At 54.0% G+C, this 17,274-nt stretch overlaps 1 protein-coding gene across 3 annotated transcripts in view; it reads left to right on the forward strand.

The window, feature by feature from the left end:
- Window positions 1–15,343, forward strand: part of LOC101943492 (adhesion G protein-coupled receptor E3-like) — a 33,749-nt gene extending 18,406 nt beyond the window's left edge. The window contains exons 6-19 of one of the 3 annotated variants that reach the window (XM_065576110.1): window positions 1,905–2,036; window positions 3,124–3,191; window positions 4,890–4,994; window positions 5,817–5,994; window positions 6,535–6,654; window positions 7,358–7,560; window positions 8,222–8,392; window positions 8,560–8,754; window positions 9,158–9,393; window positions 12,389–12,455; window positions 13,202–13,293; window positions 13,562–13,730; window positions 13,847–13,954; window positions 14,483–15,343. In XM_065576110.1, the coding sequence (XP_065432182.1) occupies window positions 1,905–2,036; window positions 3,124–3,191; window positions 4,890–4,994; window positions 5,817–5,994; window positions 6,535–6,654; window positions 7,358–7,560; window positions 8,222–8,392; window positions 8,560–8,754; window positions 9,158–9,393; window positions 12,389–12,455; window positions 13,202–13,293; window positions 13,562–13,730; window positions 13,847–13,954; window positions 14,483–14,488 (1,850 nt within the window). In that variant the 3' untranslated portion in view covers window positions 14,489–15,343. Of the gene's footprint in view, window positions 1–1,904; window positions 2,037–3,123; window positions 3,192–4,889; window positions 4,995–5,816; window positions 5,995–6,534; window positions 6,655–7,357; window positions 7,561–8,221; window positions 8,393–8,559; window positions 8,755–9,157; window positions 9,394–12,388; window positions 12,456–13,201; window positions 13,294–13,561; window positions 13,731–13,846; window positions 13,955–14,482 lie in introns of those variants that run through there. The other 2 variants (XM_065576111.1, XM_065576112.1) reach the window with 2 other exon arrangements.
- Window positions 15,344–17,274: the final 1,931 nt, after the last annotated feature.

Here is a 17,274-nt window from a genome sequence, read left to right on the forward strand (position 1 = left end):
GCACGGCCACTGAGCTTACCCAAGATCTCTGAAACTAACCAGCATTCATGGATGGGGAAACTAACCAGGTTGCCCTGAGGTCTCACTCTTTCTCTGCACCACACCCGGGCAGTGTCTGTTCTGACTCCCAGCCTGTCTTACACATTGGAAACTGAGGCCGGGGACTGAACGTCGCCATGTCTCTTGCCATGGTGCTTAATTCTCCTGAGGCAGGAGCGTAGGGCATTGGGGATGTCATTAGAAGCTGCAACATCCCCCCAAAACCTGCAGCTGCAATCAGAGCCCAAGATGCTCTTTCGTAGCAGAGCTTTGAGGTGGGGGCAGGTCAGGTCTTTGCAAAGCAAACTGGGCTGAGACGGAGCCGAGGACTCTGTGTTGGACAATCTTTAAAGCAAAGCGTTCTGGATAAATATTGGGGAGAGCTCAGCTGGCCAGAATGAGTGCGTCTCTGCCCGCACAAGCTGGGTCCCTAGGTAGAAAACCCAACTCCCTGCACGGGGTGAGTGACCCCACTGCGCCATGGAGCCCTGACAAACCTGTGTATCCCCCTTTGCCTGGCAGCTGGCGCTACCCATGTTGGCAGCCTGGCGGATGCACAGCCCTCCAGCGTTTGGCTAGATCACGGCAGGGCTCTCTGTGCCCGGGCAGGGCGGGGCCCGTCTGTCAGATCAGACTTTCCACAGCGGTGAAAGGCCCCAGGAGGCAGGGAGGGCAGTAAAGTCCCCTCCGTTTGGGGCCGGATTGGTGACCCGCTGGGTGGCGACTCCGGCTGGGGCTATGCTGGGGGTCAGGCTGGGCGGGTCTCTTCCGGCTTCGGCTTCCACAGGCTGGATCGGCAGCGAGTGTCAAGCTGGCATCATCCGTCCGAGGGCTCGGTGGATTCGCCCCGCGGGGCCCTGGGCCTGGGGGTCACAGCAGGGTCCGGGAATGGACGTTGTTGGGCCGCTGCTCACTGCGCAGTGTTAGGAGTAGGGGGATCCCCTGGATCCAGCTGGCTTCCAAACAACCCGTTTACCAGCCGTGCAGGGCCTGGCCGCATCTGGGGGTCTGCGGGCTTCTGCCATCGACCCCTGTGAGCGCCACCAGAGAGCAAAGAAACTAGATTAAAGGGACACCACCCAATTCCCCTGCACTTCCCTGGGCACAGCCCACCCACCCTTCTCCTAGTGCGCCATGGGAGGGGTAGTGCTGGGTGTATCCCGAACGGGGAGGGGACCCATTGGGCTGGGGTCTGTAACGCTGAGTGTGGCGCCCCCTTCTGACGACTAGCTCCAGTTCAGCGCCCCCTTTCTTCTCTTCCACCATTGCCGCTTCCGGAGTCGTGGCTGCCCCGTGTCTCGGCCGTCCGGCCAGGTCACGCTGTGATCCCCATTCTGGGGGAGCCTTTCAAAGTCAGACCCCTCTCTCCTATCCTTGCTATCAAAACCCTTCCTCCAGGGCCCCTAGCCCCCCTCACCTCAGGCCCCCACCACTGGGCCCAGCCCTCGGGCTGTATAGAAGCCCCACCTGTCCCCTCCCAGGCGAGCTTCCTTCTAGCTAGCGTCCTGCACGCAGCCTAAGTCACTTCCCCTTTGCAGCTTAACTGGCTGATCGCCACCTCCCTACCCCCCCGCCTTAACCTTGCTCTGTCAGGGCTGGTGCAGGGAGAGGATCGCAGGGTCCTGGTCTGGAAAACATTGGGCCCCCCGATCTGGTGGGTGGGGGAGGGGTTGTGCTGCAGGGATTGGGGCACTGCAAATAGCAGGGAAGAAAGGAGAATGGAATGGGGGGGGTAGATGGAGCAGACAGACGGACCGACAGACCACGCCCCCCTGCAATCGGTGGGGTGCCTCCATGGTCCTTCGCCCCCCATGTGCCCCCAGCCGTCGTGTGTGTAACCCCCCTCCCCCGCTTTCCCCTCTCAGACATCGATGAGTGCCACAAGAACCCAGGTATCTGTGGCCCCAAGGCCACGTGTATCAACACCAACGGACACTACTGGTGTGAGTGCCAGGCCGGCTATGTCCTCTCCACCAGGAACTCAAGCATGTGCGAAGGTGGGTCCTGCCGTGGGGGGCATGGAGGGGGCAGCTGGGGGGGCTGGGCAGGGCCTGAGGTTACACAGACAGAGGTCTTGCCCGAGGAGGCAGCGATCTGGGAACTGGTCTGGGATGGTGCACCTGCCCGCCATGGACAGGGTCCCTCTAGGTCTCAAGCCTAGACAGGGAGGGCTTAGCTTCAAGGCTCTCACGTCCCCCCAGTCAAGCCTGTCCATCCACTGGGATGTTTCCGGTTTTCTCAGAGCCACAGCCACCAGCGTGCCCATGTCTGGCTCTGGGAGTGGAGCAGGGGTCACTCCAGGGCCAGGCTGGGGAGTGGGTGAGCAGGGCTGCCAGGGGCCAGGCATCTCTTCCCTAGGGTTGCCAACTGTCTATCACACAAACCCAAACACCCTTCCCCGCCCCTTCTCCGAGGCCCCGCCTCACCCACTGCATCCCTCTCCCTCCATCGCTTGCTCTCTCCCACCCTCACTCACTTTCCCCGGCTGAGGCAGGGGGTTGGGGTGTGAGAGAGGGTGCAGGCTACAGGCTGAGCCTGGGGAATGGGGCTGGGGTGCAGGTGGGGGTGTGGAGTTCAGGCTTCGGGAGGGGGCTTGGGCTCCGGGAGGGAGCTCAGGGCTGGCGTTGGGGTGGGGGTGCGGGGTGCGGGCTCTGGGAGGGAGTTTGGGTGCCAGAGGGGGCTCAGGTGGCGCTTACCTCGGGTGGTTCCCAGCCGGCAGTGCAGCGGGGCTAAGGCACGTGTAAAGGTGGGTTCTCCCCAGTGGGCAGAGGTGTCTGTACCCAGCAGGTCTCTCTGCAGAATAGATGGAAACACGTCTAGAAGCCTCGGAGACAGGAGCAGGAGGGACAGGCAAAGTGGAGTGTAAATGGAGGAGAGACAGAGACAGAGTGAGACGGGGAGGAAGGGAGGGAGTTTTGTAGCAGCCGCATGTTAAACTCTTGGCAGCACAAGACTGGCATGTGGACAGACAGCAGCCATCGGGGCTGGGAAGAGAAGGGGATTTTCCCTCAGGCAAGAGTGAGTTGAGATGAAAATCTGATATGAAAGCTCTAACGTCTGCTCCTCTCTTCCCATCGCTCCAAGCCCCCAGCATTAACTGCAGCGCTGAGTTCGAGGGAATCAAAGCAACGTGCAGGAATTTCAATTTGCAGGTACGTTTGAACCCATCATTCATTTGTTGGGGATTTTGCTCTGTGTTTTGTACCACCAATATGGAAATTCCCAGACAAAAACCTTTCCTGTTGGTATTACGGTGAACCCTATAAACCCCATCCAAGATCAGGGCAATTCTGTGTTTGTCTTTTCATTGCTGGGACTCGATCCTCCTCATCCTTCTAGTAGAGCGGAAGAATTACTTCTCGTGTCTTGCTTACAACGCTCCTGCTAATACAGGGGTTCTCAAACTGGGGGTTGAGACCCCTCAGGAGGTCATGAGGGTATTACATGGGGGGGGTCGCGAGCTGTCAGTCTCCACCCCAAACCCCGCTTTGCCTTCAGCATTTATGATGGTGTTAAATGTATAAAAAAGTGTTTTTAATTTATAAGGGGGTTGCACTTAGAAGCTTCCTATGTGAAAGGGGTCAGCAGTAGAAAAGTTGGAGAACTACTGTACAAATACATCCCAGAATGAGGTTTCAGTTTTTTGCAACAGCATTACACTGTTGACTCGTATTGAGCTTGTGATTCATTATGACCCCCAGATCCCTTTCCGCAGTACTCCTTCCTAGGCAGTCATTTCCCAGTTTGTATGTGTGCAATTGATTGTTCCTTCCTAAGTGGAGAACTTTGCATTTGTCCTTATTGAACTTCATCCTATTTACTTCAGACCATTTCTCCAGTTTGTCCAGATCGTTTTGAATTTTAATCCGATCCTCCAAAGTACTTGCAGCCCCTCCCAGCTTGGTATCGTCCGCAAACCTTATAAGTGTCCTCTCTATGCCATTATCTAAATCATTGATGATGATATTGAACAGAACCAGACCCAACACTGATCCCTGTGGGACCCCACTCGATATCCCCTTCCAGCTTGCCTGTGAACCACTGATAACTACTCTCTGGGAATGGTTTTCCAACTAGTTATGCACCTACCTTAGAGTGGCTCCATATAGGTTGTATTTCCCTAGTTTGTTTATGAGGTCACGTGAGACAGTGTCAAAAGTCTTACTAAAGTTAAGGTATACCATGTCTACCGCTTCCCCCCTATCCACAAGGCTTGTTACCCTGCCAAAGAAAGCTATCAGGTTGATTTGACAGGATTTGTTCTTGACAAATCCATGCTGACTGTTACCTATCACCTTATTATCTTCTAGGGGTTTGCAAATTGATATCGAACCTTCTAAAACTTCTGTAGCTTTGCTAGTGGCTGGTCCCAGACTTACACGCCCATTGTCTTCCCGCAGGAGAGCATTGACTCTACAGACCATATACTCTGATTTCTTCTGCTGATTTTCATGCCGTTTCTTTCCAATATGCACCTCCATGTCTCTCTGCATCTTCCTTCACTTCCTCTTTCCTCTCCCCCACGAGCACTACGTCATCTGCAAAAGGCATGTGCCAGGGGCCACTCTCTGGCTGCTTTCTGTCAATGCCTCCAGCACCGACGTGAACAAAAAGGGGCTTAGTCCCAAGCCTTGATGTATCCCAGCTGTTACTAGAAACTGTTCCCTTTCGCCACATGAACCTCGCGCTGTGGCAACAGCACCATCGTACATGTCCTGGACACGTCTGCTATAAAAGCTTTATTCACTTCATGAGGTGTGTCAGGATCAGGCCCTTCATAAGGGAAATCCCAATGTCAGTCGCCCTTCAGCGCCTGCAGAACTCACCCTCTGCCCTGGGTCTCTCTGCAGGGAAAGTGGAGCAGCAGAAGCAGCAGTTTTTGCTCTTTCTTTAATTCAACATTAGACATTTTGATGTCCACGTGCAGAGACGGGAGTGCGGCGTTATCACTGGAGGTGAGAGGCTCCATCTCTTGAATGTGCCCTGCAGACTAGTGCCCCTGTGTGTGCCCCAGAGCCCTGCCTGCTGCTGTGCCGGGTTAGGAGTCTCATCTTGGGGGAGGGAGACATGTAGATACTCTTCAGAAAAGATCTGTGCCCTCCTGCTGTGGGGAGGGGGATGCACACTCTAGTGGTGTTTGTCTGTGTCTGCGCGCACATGCCCTCTGATGGTGTGAGTGCACATTTGTGTTTGTCCACCCACATGCGCCCTCTAGTGTTCAGAACTGTTGTTGTTCATCAGAGGTGCCATTCTATATGCATCCGAAGAAGTGGGCTGTAGTCCACGAAAGCTTATGCTCTAATAAATTTGTTAGTCTCTAAGGTGCCACAAGTACTCCTGTTCTTTATACTGCTAACAGTTAATGGGGATTCTCCTCAGCTGATCTATCAGTGACCTAAGTTTTTCAGGCAGCAGGATCTGGGCTCTGTCCCTGCCCTGCCAGACATTTCTGAGCAGCTGCCGGATGCAGCATAGAGACAGCCTAGGAAGCCGTGGGCTTGTGACAATGTTGTTCCCTGGCATCTGTAATGGAGGAATGGGGGAGTGGGAGTGAAGAAGGAAGGACAAAGGGTTCTACCCCAGTTGGCTTCAGGTCCCAGTGGGGTCCTGAGTCAGCCTCAGTGGACCCCCTTTGTAAAGGGCTCCCCCTCTGAGAGCACTACAGCCCCCTGAACTGGGAGAGGCTGTGATGCCTGATGCCCCCTGGGAACACACGGGACTTGGCATCTGAACCCCCAGGCTCCTCACTCCCAGAGCTTTTACTTTCCTGTCCGCAGGAAGCAACTCTCCGTTTCAGTGCCCTCCTGAACAGCACCTCCCTCTCGGATGGCGGAGACAAGGGGGACATGGGGTTGGCCCTGACAGTCCTGCTGCAGAGCGTAGAACTGGCCGCGCTGGCCACTGCGCTCCTGTCTCCGGAGAGGAGAACACAGAATATGACGACAGAGTCTATGGGTGAGGGGGGACGTGTGGCTCTCAGCGCCACCTGCTGGCTGCCGTGAGATATGGGGTTATACACTGTGCCCCAAATCCACTGGAAGTTAGAGCCTATATACCATTGTGGATGTGAGCCTGTGTTCAGTACAGACACAGACCAGCACTGCCCCTGCCCCAGGAAATATAACCCAGTCCCGCCAGTGCCCCCGGAGCAACAGCAATGGCCGAGAAGGCTTTAAATGTAATATTTGGCATTCGACCACTAGTGGCTGCCACACTGAGCCAGTCACCTCCCCCCACTCCCACTCCTCCCCCTGCTGGGGACGCAGCATCCCAATGGAGACACAGCCAGGATGTGGGGAGGGGATATTGGGGGTGATCAATGGAACTCGGGCAGGGAGCTCCAAACTTCCCCCTCCAACAGTGTGGAAGAGCCCTGAAGCCCCCCGGCTCCAAGTGGAGTGGGAGGGGGGTGGATCTGGCCCAGAATGGACAGATTCCCAGGGAAGTGGTTTCACAGCGAGGGGCTCTGTCATTCCTCACCCCCACCCCCCGCAGCTGTCCAGACGCGGCTCGTCACAGGGAACTGCAGCCGGGACAGTGAGGTCTTCACACTGAGAGCTCACGAGGAGACGATGGACGTGCCCTGTGATACAGTCACCAGGGCAGCCACACAAGGTACCATCCTGGGGATGGAGACTCCCAGGGCCCAAACCACTGCACAGAGCGGTTCCTGGGCACTGAACCCCAGTCTGGGTTCCCCCGTTCCTCCCTCCCTCCCCTTGGATCCCCAGGCCGGGCCCTGGCCTCTGTCTCTAGCCCTGGAGGGCTCCTTGCTGGCTGAGCCAGTGGTTCTCAGGCTGTGGCCATGGAGCTGACACCTTCGTTCCTGCCTGTCCCACAGCTTGAGCCCCGAGCAGTGAGGAGTTGGGGGCAGAGGGGAGACGGCTCATGAGAGAGTCTCTGGTATGAAGTGGGCCCAGAGAATGGAAAGGGCAGGGACGCCCTAGTCTAGCCAGACCCCCAAATGGAGATGTGGGGACCAGGGTAACGTGTACCTCAGCTGCCATATTCAGGGCCCCGAATCCTCCAGCACCAGGGGAAGCTCATCCCTGGCCAGCCCCTCTCCTGGTCTCACTGAGAAAATCTGTATCTTCATCTCTGCATCCTGCAGCTCGACGTTTCCAGCCGGGCGCGTTCCTGGGGGCTCCGAGGGAGGAGGTAGCACAGTCCAGTGGCTAAACCTTAAGAGTTGTGGCCAGGATCCTGGGTTCCATTCCCAGATCTGCCACAGACTCACTGTGACCCCTGGGCACCCGGCCGGCTCCTTCTTTGCCATAGCGTCCCCAGCTCCCTAACGAGGGATCATCTCCTCTCCCAGCAGGTTTGGGGGCTGCTGCTTTTATTTCCTACTCCAACCTGGACTCCATCATCAGTGCGAGACGTCTCAGCGAGGGAAATCTACCGGCTGGTGGGAAGCTGGAGAAGAGTCATCTCAACTCCAGGGTGGTGAGTGGGGCTGTTGGAGATGGGAGACCCATTCACCTCTCCAGACCCGCAAACTTCACCCTGCGCCACAGACAGGTGCGTGAAGGAAGAGCCTCTCGCTTTGCTCCATATCTGGGGCTCCAGAGGGGCCTATAGACGGCACCATCTCCTGCCGGGCATTTGGACCGTGCTGCCTTTCTGGCTCCCAATGGTCCTGAGAAGAGGAGGCCTCCTTATTCCTGACTCGTTGGGGCTGTTTTAAGAGAGGAGGTTACCGGGGGTCACATCATGACACATGGCCGTGCAAAGTGCTGTAGGGTAACAACTCCGCCTAGCTCTCCCCTGAGCTGGAATAACTGGAAAGCCGCTTTCTATAGATATTGGGGTTCAGGGAATCAGCATGAAACACTTTGATACAGTAATGAAGTGGTGAGGGTGCATATGTGTATGTGTGCACACAGCACTGCCCTCTGCTGGATGCAGTCAGAACTGCTCAGCCATGTGCCACGTTCCTTATAGTGCTAACAGCTAGCAAGGATTTATTTCCCTTTTGCTCCAATAGCAGGGCCTGTGCTTTTGGAGCAGTGGGTTCTCCGTTCTCTCTCTACTGTCACTGGGATGGCCCCAGTGGGCACTGGGGGCTGCGTGGGGAGAGCCGTGGAGCTGTAGGTGACCCCAGGTTTGCTATAGACTTGTGATAACAGAAATGACGTTCTGTGGTCCTGTGAGGATGAGGATGATTCTGTTGTGTTTCCAGGCCAAAAAAGAGGAGGAAGAGGCTCTCTGCGTCTACTGGAAAGTAGAGGCCCAAAGCGGCAGTTGGTCTCCAGATGGCTGCACCGGCGTGCACACGAACAGCACTCACACCACCTGCAGCTGTGACCATCTCTCCAGCTTCGCCGTCCTAATGGCTCCCACCACAGTGACGGTATCTCACCGTGAGACTCGATCATGGGGCTGGACCCTGAGCTCCGCACTCAGCCGTGGGCAAAGCTCTCCCAGGAGCGACTGGAGGCTTTGTTGGGGAAAAGGCTGAGTCGGAACCGAGGGGGCTGGGCTGGGGTCACTGGTGATTGTCCCTTTGCTGTGTTACAGGAGAGTTACCCACTGACCATCATCACCTACGTGGGACTGACCCTCTCCCTGCTGTGCCTCTTCCTCGCCATCCTCACCTTCCTCCTGTGCCGCTCCATCTGCAACGTCAGCACCTCCCTCCACCTGCAGCTCTGCCTCTGCCTCTTCCTGGCCGACCTGCTCTTCCTCATCCCGGTGACTCCCACCGGCAGTCAGGTACGGCCTGATTCTCCCTTGCTCTGTTCCTCAGGGCAGGGCTGGGGTGTGTGGTTTGAACCCCTTTGTGATCCCTGGATTCTGGGCTGTGCAGGGCACAGGGGGGATTCCCGGGGAGATGTTTCCATCCCATTAGGCCCCTTCACCCTGGGCATAGTGGTCTGAGTGTCCCCAACCCCTGGAGTTCAGCCAGTTCCATCCTTATGTCACAGTCTCTCTGTCCCTCGACTCCTCTCCTAAGTGACTTGCCCATGGTGACCCAGGGACTCTGTGGCAGGGCTGGGAACAGAACCTGGATTCCCTGAGCCCTGCTCCCCTGCTCTAACCACTAATCTCGGGTCTCCCCCACACTCAGCATTTCCCTTCCCCACCGCAGTGTCCCTGGGCTCTCTGTCTCCCCCAGGTGGCGTGTGCTGTCATTGCTGGCCTCCTACACTACCTCTTCCTGGCCTGCTTCAGCTGGATGTTCCTGGAGGGGCTGTTTCTCTTCCTCACCGTCAGGAACATGAAGGTCGTGAATTACACCAGCGCCTGCCGGTTCAAGAAGAGATTCATGTACCCGTTTGGCTATGGATTCCCAGCCCTGGTGGTGGCTATTTCTGCAGCGGTGAATCCTGACGGCTATGGAACTTCCAAACAGTACGTGCAGCGCCCATCCCGAAGGGGAGCTGGGATGTGGCTTCCATGCGCTTGTCCGGCTCACCCCGGGTCTGACTTGAACCAAGATTTCCCTGTATCAGAGGGGTAGCCGTGTTAGTCTGAATCTGTAAAAAGCAACAGAGGGTCCTGTGGCACCTTTGAGACTAACAGAAGTATTGGGAGCATAAGCTTTAGTGGGTAAGAACCTCACTTCTTCAGATGCAAGTAATGGAAATCTCTAGAGGCAGGTATATATCAGTGTGGAGATAACGAGGTTAGTTCAATCAGGGAGGGTGAGGTGCTCTGCTAGCAGTTGAGGTGTGAACACCAAGGGAGGAGAAACTGCTTCTGTAGTTGGATAGCCATTCACAGTCTTTGTTTAATCCTGATCTGATGGTGTCAAATTTGCAAATGAACTGGAGCTCAGCAGTTTCTCTTTGGAGTCTGGTCCTGAAGTTTTTTTGCTGTAAGATGGCTACCTTTACATCTGCTATTGTGTGGCCAGGGAGGTTGAAGTGTTCTCCTACAGGTTCTTGTATATTGCCATTCCTGATATCAGACTTGTGTCCATTTATCCTCTTGCGTAGTGACTGTCCAGTTTGGCCAATGTACATAGCAGAGGGGCATTGCTGGCATATGATGGCATATATAACATTAGTGGACGTGCAGGTGAATGAGCCGGTGATGTTGTAGCTGATCTGGTTAGGTCCAGTGATGGTGTTGCTGGTGTAGATATGTGGGCAGAGTTGGCATCGAGGTTTGTTGCATGGGTTGGTTCCTGAGTTAGAGTTGTTATGGTGCGGTGCGTGGTTGCTGGTGAGAATATGCTTAAGGTTGGCAGGTTGTCTGTGGGCGAGGACTGGCCTGCCTCCCAAGGTCTGTGAAAGTGAGGGATCATTGTCCAGGATGGGTTATAGATCACTGATGATGCGTTGGAGAGGTTTAAGCTGAGGACTGTAGGTGGTGGCCAGTGGAGTTCTGTTGGTTTCTCTTCTGGGCCTGTCTTGTAGCAGGAGGCTTCTGGGTACACGTCTGGCTCTGTTGATTTGTTTCTTTATTTCCTTGTGTGCGTATCGTAGTTTTGAGAATGCTTGGTGAAGATCTTGTAGGTGTTGGTCTCTGTCTGAGGGGTTGGAGCAGATGCGATTGTACCTCAGTGCTTGGCTGTAGACGATGGATCGTGTGGTGTGACCGGGGTGGAAGCTGGAGGCATGAAGGTAGGCGTAGCGGTCGGTTGGTTTTCGGTATAGGGTGGTGTTAATGTGGCCATCGCTTATTTGTACGGTGGTGTCCAGGAAGTGGACCTCCTGTGTAGATTGGTCCAGGCTGAGGTTGATGGTGGGGTGGAAGCTGTTGAAAGCATGGTGGAATTCTTCCAGGGCCTCCTTCCCATGGGTCCAGATGATGAAGATGTCATCAATATAGCATAGGTAGAGAAGGGGCATGAGTGGACGGGAGCTGAGGAAGCGTTGTTCCAGGTCAGCCATAAAAATGTTGGCATATTGTGGGGCCATGGGGGTGCCCATAGCGGTGCCACTGGTCTGGAGGTATATATTGTCACCAAATTTGAAATAATTGTGCGTGAGGATAAAGTCACAGAGCTTAGCAATAAGTTGTGCTGTGTCATCATCAGGGATACTGTTCCTGACAGCTTGTATTCCATCTGTATGTGGGATGTTAGTGTAGAGAGCCTCTACATCCATGGTGGCTAGGATGGTGTTTTCTGGGAGGTCACCAATGCATTGTAGTTTCCTCAGGAAATCTGTGGTGTCACGGAGATAGCTGGGAGTGCTGGTGGCGTAGGGTCTGAGTAGGGAGTCCACATATCCAGACAGTCCTTCAGTGAGAGTGCCAATGCCCGAGATGATGGGGCGTCCAGGATTTCCAGGTTTGTGGATCTTAGGTAGTAGATAGAATAACCCCGGTCGGGGCTCTAAGGGTATGTTGATTTGTTCCTGTGTTAGTGTAGGGAGTGTCCTGAGTAGATGGTGCAGTTTCTTAGTGTATTCCTCAGTGGGATCTGAGGAAAGTGGCCTGTAGAATTGGGTATTGGAGAGTTGTCTGGCAGCCTCCTTCTGGTAGTCAGACCTGTTCATGATGACAACAGCACCTCCTTTATCAGCCTCTTTGATGATAATGTCAGGGTGGTTTCTGAGGCTGTGGATGGCATTGCGTTCTACACGACTTAGGTTATGAGGAAAGCGATGTTGTTTTTCCACAATTTCTGCCTGTGCACGTCGGCGGAAGCATTCTATGTATAGGTCCAGACTGTCATTTCGACCCTCAGGAGGAGTCCATGTGGAGTTCTTCTTCCTGTGTTGTTGGTGGGAGGGTATCTGTGTATCAGTGCGCTGTTCAGTGTTATCATGAAAGTATTCTTTGAGTCGGAGGCGGCGAAAGTAGGCTTCCAGATCACCACAGAACTGTATCATGTTCGTGGGGGTGCTGGGGCAAAAGGAGAGTCCCCGAGATAGGAGCAAGATTTCCCTGCTCACCCTGCCTGGGAGCTGAATGTCCCCCTGGGACCCTTCCCATCCCCAGGGACACTAAGCTGCCCCGAGTGCTGTAGTTGAGTTGCCCACCTGTCAGACATCTGCACTCCTCACCCCACTGATGATGCAGAAGAATAAGTGGGAAAGATCCCAGATTGACTCCCAGCTCCCAGGCTGGGTTTGTGGGGCTGGTGGGTAGGAAACAAATGCACCTTCTTCCTGTGTGCAGATCCCTGAGGATCCCCTCTCTAAAGTGAGGGACTCACTAAAACAGGGCGTGGCGTGTTCTAGACACCCCAGGCCAGATCCTCAGCTGGTGTAAATCAGGGTAGCTCCACTTCCTTCTGTGCAGCGAGGCCAAGAGAGTCAGCCATGTCCCAGGCAGGCTGAGATCCATCTCCCTTTTGAGAGCCAGCTGCCCTGTGACACCCCCTCTCTGCCCCGGGGCTGAAAAAGGGCAGTAATCCCATTAACGTCACCTTCTTCTTCCTCCCTCCCGCTAGCTGCTGGCTCAGCCCGGAGAGAGGCTTTCTTTGGAGCTTCCTGGGTCCAGTCTGTGTCATAATCCTGGTGGGTACCTCCCAGAACCACAGGGCCCCATTCTCCTCTCACCTCTGCCACCCCATTGATTTCAGTGAAGCAGGGAGGAGAACGTGGCCATAAACACAAGGAAAGACCCAGTTAGGTCCCACCTGGCTCAACTGCTGTGGTCAGTCCCGGGATTAATCCCTGTGCTGTATCCCCAGGCCTACAGCCTTTACTCGGGCACAGCTCCCATGGACTTCAGGAGTTTTGCAAAGTAAAGACAACAAGAGTGTGATCTAGTCTAGGTAATGACCCAAGGAACAAGGATGGGAGAGGGCTGAACTCTGCAGTGGTTTTTGTAGGAGGGGGGGAACAAATGTCCCTACATATTTCTCCCAACCACCTGGGGAAGTTTGGGGGGCAGGGAATTTGTTACAGCCTGAAAGTGGCAGGAAGTATTCTAGAGACAGAATCTAGAATCTCTGAGCCTCATCCTGCTCTCAGTTACCAGTGTAAACCCAAAATAACTCCTGACTCCACTGGAGCAGCATCTGACCTCTGTGATCCCATTGATCCATCTCAGCCCTGGCTGTGCTGTTAGCTCCACGCATGGGGAGGCTCCGAGAGCTGCCAGGGGATATTACAGGAGAGGGGATGATTCCCACCAGAAATGAGCAGTCCCCGGTTCTGCAGTGTTCGGCTCGGTCCCCTGGGATCGTTCTCTGCCTCTGCTGGAGTCACCGGCCCCAGATGGGATGTTTTACAGGAAATATTTCCCACTGTTCCCACAGATAAATATAACGTTCTTTGCCCTGACCCTGTGGATCCTGAGAAACAGTCTCTCCTCCCTCAATGCAGATGTGTCCACCCTCAGAGACCACAGGTGAGACGGCAACAAAACAATCCTGGAGGGTCAGATGCCTTGGTTTGGAGGGTCCTTGGCACTGGGAGGGTGTGAGGGATTGCAGGAGGGGAACAACATATCTAGGATCCATGGGAACAAATTCCCAGTGTGTTTGCATTGACAGTAACCCTGTCCCACACAGGAAAGCCAGGGACGGTAGCTCCACCCCACTCTGCCCAGATCCTCCTGACCCAATCGCTCTCCATAGGCTTATTGTAACGGGATCTCGCCATCTGCCTTTACCCAGGTTACTGACCTTTAAAGCCATCGCCCAGCTCTTCATTCTGGGCTGCACATGGAGCCTTGGTCTCCTCCAAGTCGGCCCAGCAGCCACGGTCATGGCGTATTTATTCACCATCGTCAACAGCCTGCAGGGAGCCTTCATCTTCCTGGTGCACTGTCTCCTCAATCGCCAGGTAATGCCCCCGGCCCATATGTGCCCACCCAGCACCTTCACCGGCCTCGCGGTGGCCATGTCTGATCTTCTCAGCGTTAGTTACATAGTGCAGTGACCGTATCCCTCACTCTCCAGGTGAGAGAGGAGTACAGGAGATGGATCAAGGGATTCCGAATGTTCAGCACGAAATCTCAGACATACGATCTATCCATGTCTGCTGTCCCCACCACCAGCACCAAGACGGTAAGAGGTTCTGTGCTCTGTTCCAGTATCAGCCTGTGACACAGTCCTCTCTAGCTGGGTCTCATCACTGCTGTAAAGGTGCTTTGCCCCCCGAATGACTCAGGATTGGTTATGAGTCAGCTGGGAACATCACTGCAAGTGTCAGTGAGAGTCGGTCACTATTGAGGAGTATCCTAGATGTCTTGGGCACCAGAACAGAATGCCCTGTCCTGGCACCTCCGTGTTCCCTTCCCTTGGCTCTCCTGGGAGCTCCAGGGGTCACTCACTGTGGACTAGACAGGCATTGGCTCTTGCAGTGTAATGATCTGAATAGATCAGATTGTCCCCTGGGATTGAATCCTTGTCAGTGCAGACGGATCATCCCCAATGAGCAGTCAGCACCGTGAAGAATTTCCCTTGGCTCCATTATCCCTATGGGTCAGGAACCAGGGGCTTTGTGTGTCTCCTCCCAGAGACAACCCACCAGTTTGCACATTACGCTCTCAGTGGCCTTGGAACCTATTGTCATTTTTCTGCTTTTCTTGCCAGGACTAACCCTTCTGCCAGGCGGAGTCGGCAGCCACCAGGGCCGGGTTCAATACCTAGGGGTTCCAATACAAAACCGAACCGGCTGGAGCCCCCTGTGACATTGCACTTCATATGCTTTATGGAAATATGCTTATGAATATGATATAACTGGAATATACTTTACTCTAAACACCCCTTGCATTGTGTCTTTAGAAAGTTTGTAATCTACTAAGTGTGTTCATCCTATTTGTTTGCATGTATTATTGCTGTATTCGGAGTTAGGAGAATAAGATATAACCTTGTATCACTGATGAAAAACATATTAAGTGGAGGCCATTAAGGGTGCTCCAGAAACACTCAGTTGTAAACAGCCTTAGTTACTTGAAATCCTCCCTGTGTACGTGTGGGCCAGCCCATGGGGAATGGAGACTAGGGGTCTTAGAGTGACATGTACCCATGTCACCTGATAATGAAATCCATCTTAAACCTGGTACTTTTCCATTTAGAAGGAGGGGTGGGGACTCAGAGAGATAAGAGCTTCCCACCTTATGCCAAAGCTATAAAAGGGGGTGGAGCAGGACAAAGCGCTGCCGGTCATGAGAAAACCCCTACTTACCACCTGAGATGTCTGCTGGAACTAACAAAGACCGTACCAGGGGAAAGGATTGGGCCCAGACTAGGAAGGAGTCTGTGAAAGAAACGTATTGGAACATCTTTGAGGGTGAGATATTACCTGTAATTAGTTTCTTAATGTATTAGGCTTAGACTTGCATGTTTTGTTTTATTTTGCTTCGTGACTTACTTTGTTCTGGCTGTTATTACTTGAAACCACTTAAATACTACTCTTTATAATTAATAAAATCATTTTTGATTATTAATAAACCCAGAGTAAGTGATTAATACATGGAGGAGCAAACAGCTGTGCATATCTCTCTATCAGTGGTATAAATGGTGAAAAATTTATGAATTTATCCTGTATAAGCTTTATACAGAGTAAAACAGATTTATTTTCGGTTTGGATCCCATTGGGAGCTGGGTGTCTGGTTGCTGGAGACAGGTAAACTGCTGAGCTGTTTTTAATTAAAGTCTGCAGCTATGGGGGTGTGGCCCAGTCCCATGGTCTGTGTTGCAGCAGGCTAGCGTGTCCGGCTCAACAAGGCAGGGTTCTGGAGTCCCAAGTTGGCAAGGAAAACAGGCTCAAAGGTAATTTCAGCACATCAGGTGACAGTCCCAAGGGGATTTCTGTGACCAAACCCGACACACTCCAACCCTGTAATCTGGGAAAACTTCAGACCACCCCAGGTGCCTCTAAGAGGCAATACATCCCCTCTCACAAGCACTGAGTCTGTGTGTAACAAAGAGAACTTTTAATAAAAAGGGAAAAGAAATCTGGCATTAATTTGGGAAATAGGAAAACCACGATTCGAAAGCTTGTGCCCATGAGTAAGGCAAAGATATTTTTAGTAAAAGTCATGGACAGGTCGCGGGCAATTCACGGAAGCCTGTGACCTGTCCTGACTTTCACTAAAAATATACTGACAAAATGGAGAGGCGGGTTCAGCTCAGTGCCCACTGCTGCAGGAGCTCCGGCTCCCCCACTGCCGCTGCCCCACTTCAAAGTCTCCTGCTCCCCATGGCAGCTGAGCAGTTGTGTGGGGAGGGGTCCCACCCCCTGCAGCAGCAGGGAGCTCCAGTTCCCCATCACCTGCAGCAAGTGGGATGTCTAGGGTCCCCCATTGCCAATGGGGGGCTCGGCTGCTGCAGGGTCCCCTCACTCCCTACAGCAGCTGAGAGCTCTGAGCAGTTCCCCCCTCTTCCTGCCATGGCTGGGCAACTGCAGAGGGTCCCCCACCACCTGCCGCAGGGGAGCTGGGGACCCTTGGTGGTGGAGATGGCCTTCCTCATCCATGCCACCATGCCCCACACTGCCTCCTTCCACAGCATCAAGAAGACAAGCATTGCGGCCAAGCTCTGCAGGGAGGAGATGGGCCCAGGCTGCGGGCCCTCACCAGGTAGGGCCCAGAGCAAGCGTCTGGGGGGAGGGGTGCCCTATGGCCTTTCTGCCCCATCAGGCTATGGAGCTCCCCACCCCCTGGTCATTTCTGAGGTGGGGATTCCTGCCTTTGCCCTTTCCCTCCCCTGCACCCCACTCACAGCTGCTGTCCTTGGTCGGCGAAGGCCCAGAGTTCAGAGCATTCATGTGAGTTCAACTCCCACCGGAGGGCTGGGAGGTGGGGAGATGGCATCGAGAAATTCCTCGGCTGCTGATGCTGCCACCACCACGTATACAACTGAGGTCTGGTCTGAACTACAGACCTTAGCCCACGAAAGCTTATGCTGAAATAAATGTGTTAGTCTCTAAGGTGCCAGAAGTACTCCTGTTCTTTTTGCAGACCTATATTGGTATAACTATATCGCTCAGGGGGGGTGAAAAATCCACACAAACCAACCCCCTGTGCGAAGTAGTTATACCAACCTGACCTCCTGTGTAGACACCGCTGTGTTGGCAGGAGAACTTTTCCCACCGACACAGCTACCACCTCTCGGGGAGGGGTGTGAGGAGGAGGGGTGTGATGCACATCCACCCCAAAACCGCAGCCCCTCCTTTTAAACGGTAAACCCAACCGGCATTGCTTACTATGAGAAAGGAGGGCGCTGCAGTTTGAAACCATTCCCACATGTCATGAAGGCGGAAGAAGCCAACCCCATGTACCCTTTGGCTTACCATGGCTGCCTGGAAACCGAATTTAGTTGCCCAGCCGTGTGTGATGTGTCACCATACCGGCAGATGCTCAATATAAAAGGCAAAATGC

This window comes from Chrysemys picta, chromosome 22, assembly GCF_011386835.1.
Source record: "Chrysemys picta bellii isolate R12L10 chromosome 22, ASM1138683v2, whole genome shotgun sequence".
Classification (NCBI taxonomy): domain Eukaryota; kingdom Metazoa; phylum Chordata; order Testudines; family Emydidae; genus Chrysemys; species Chrysemys picta.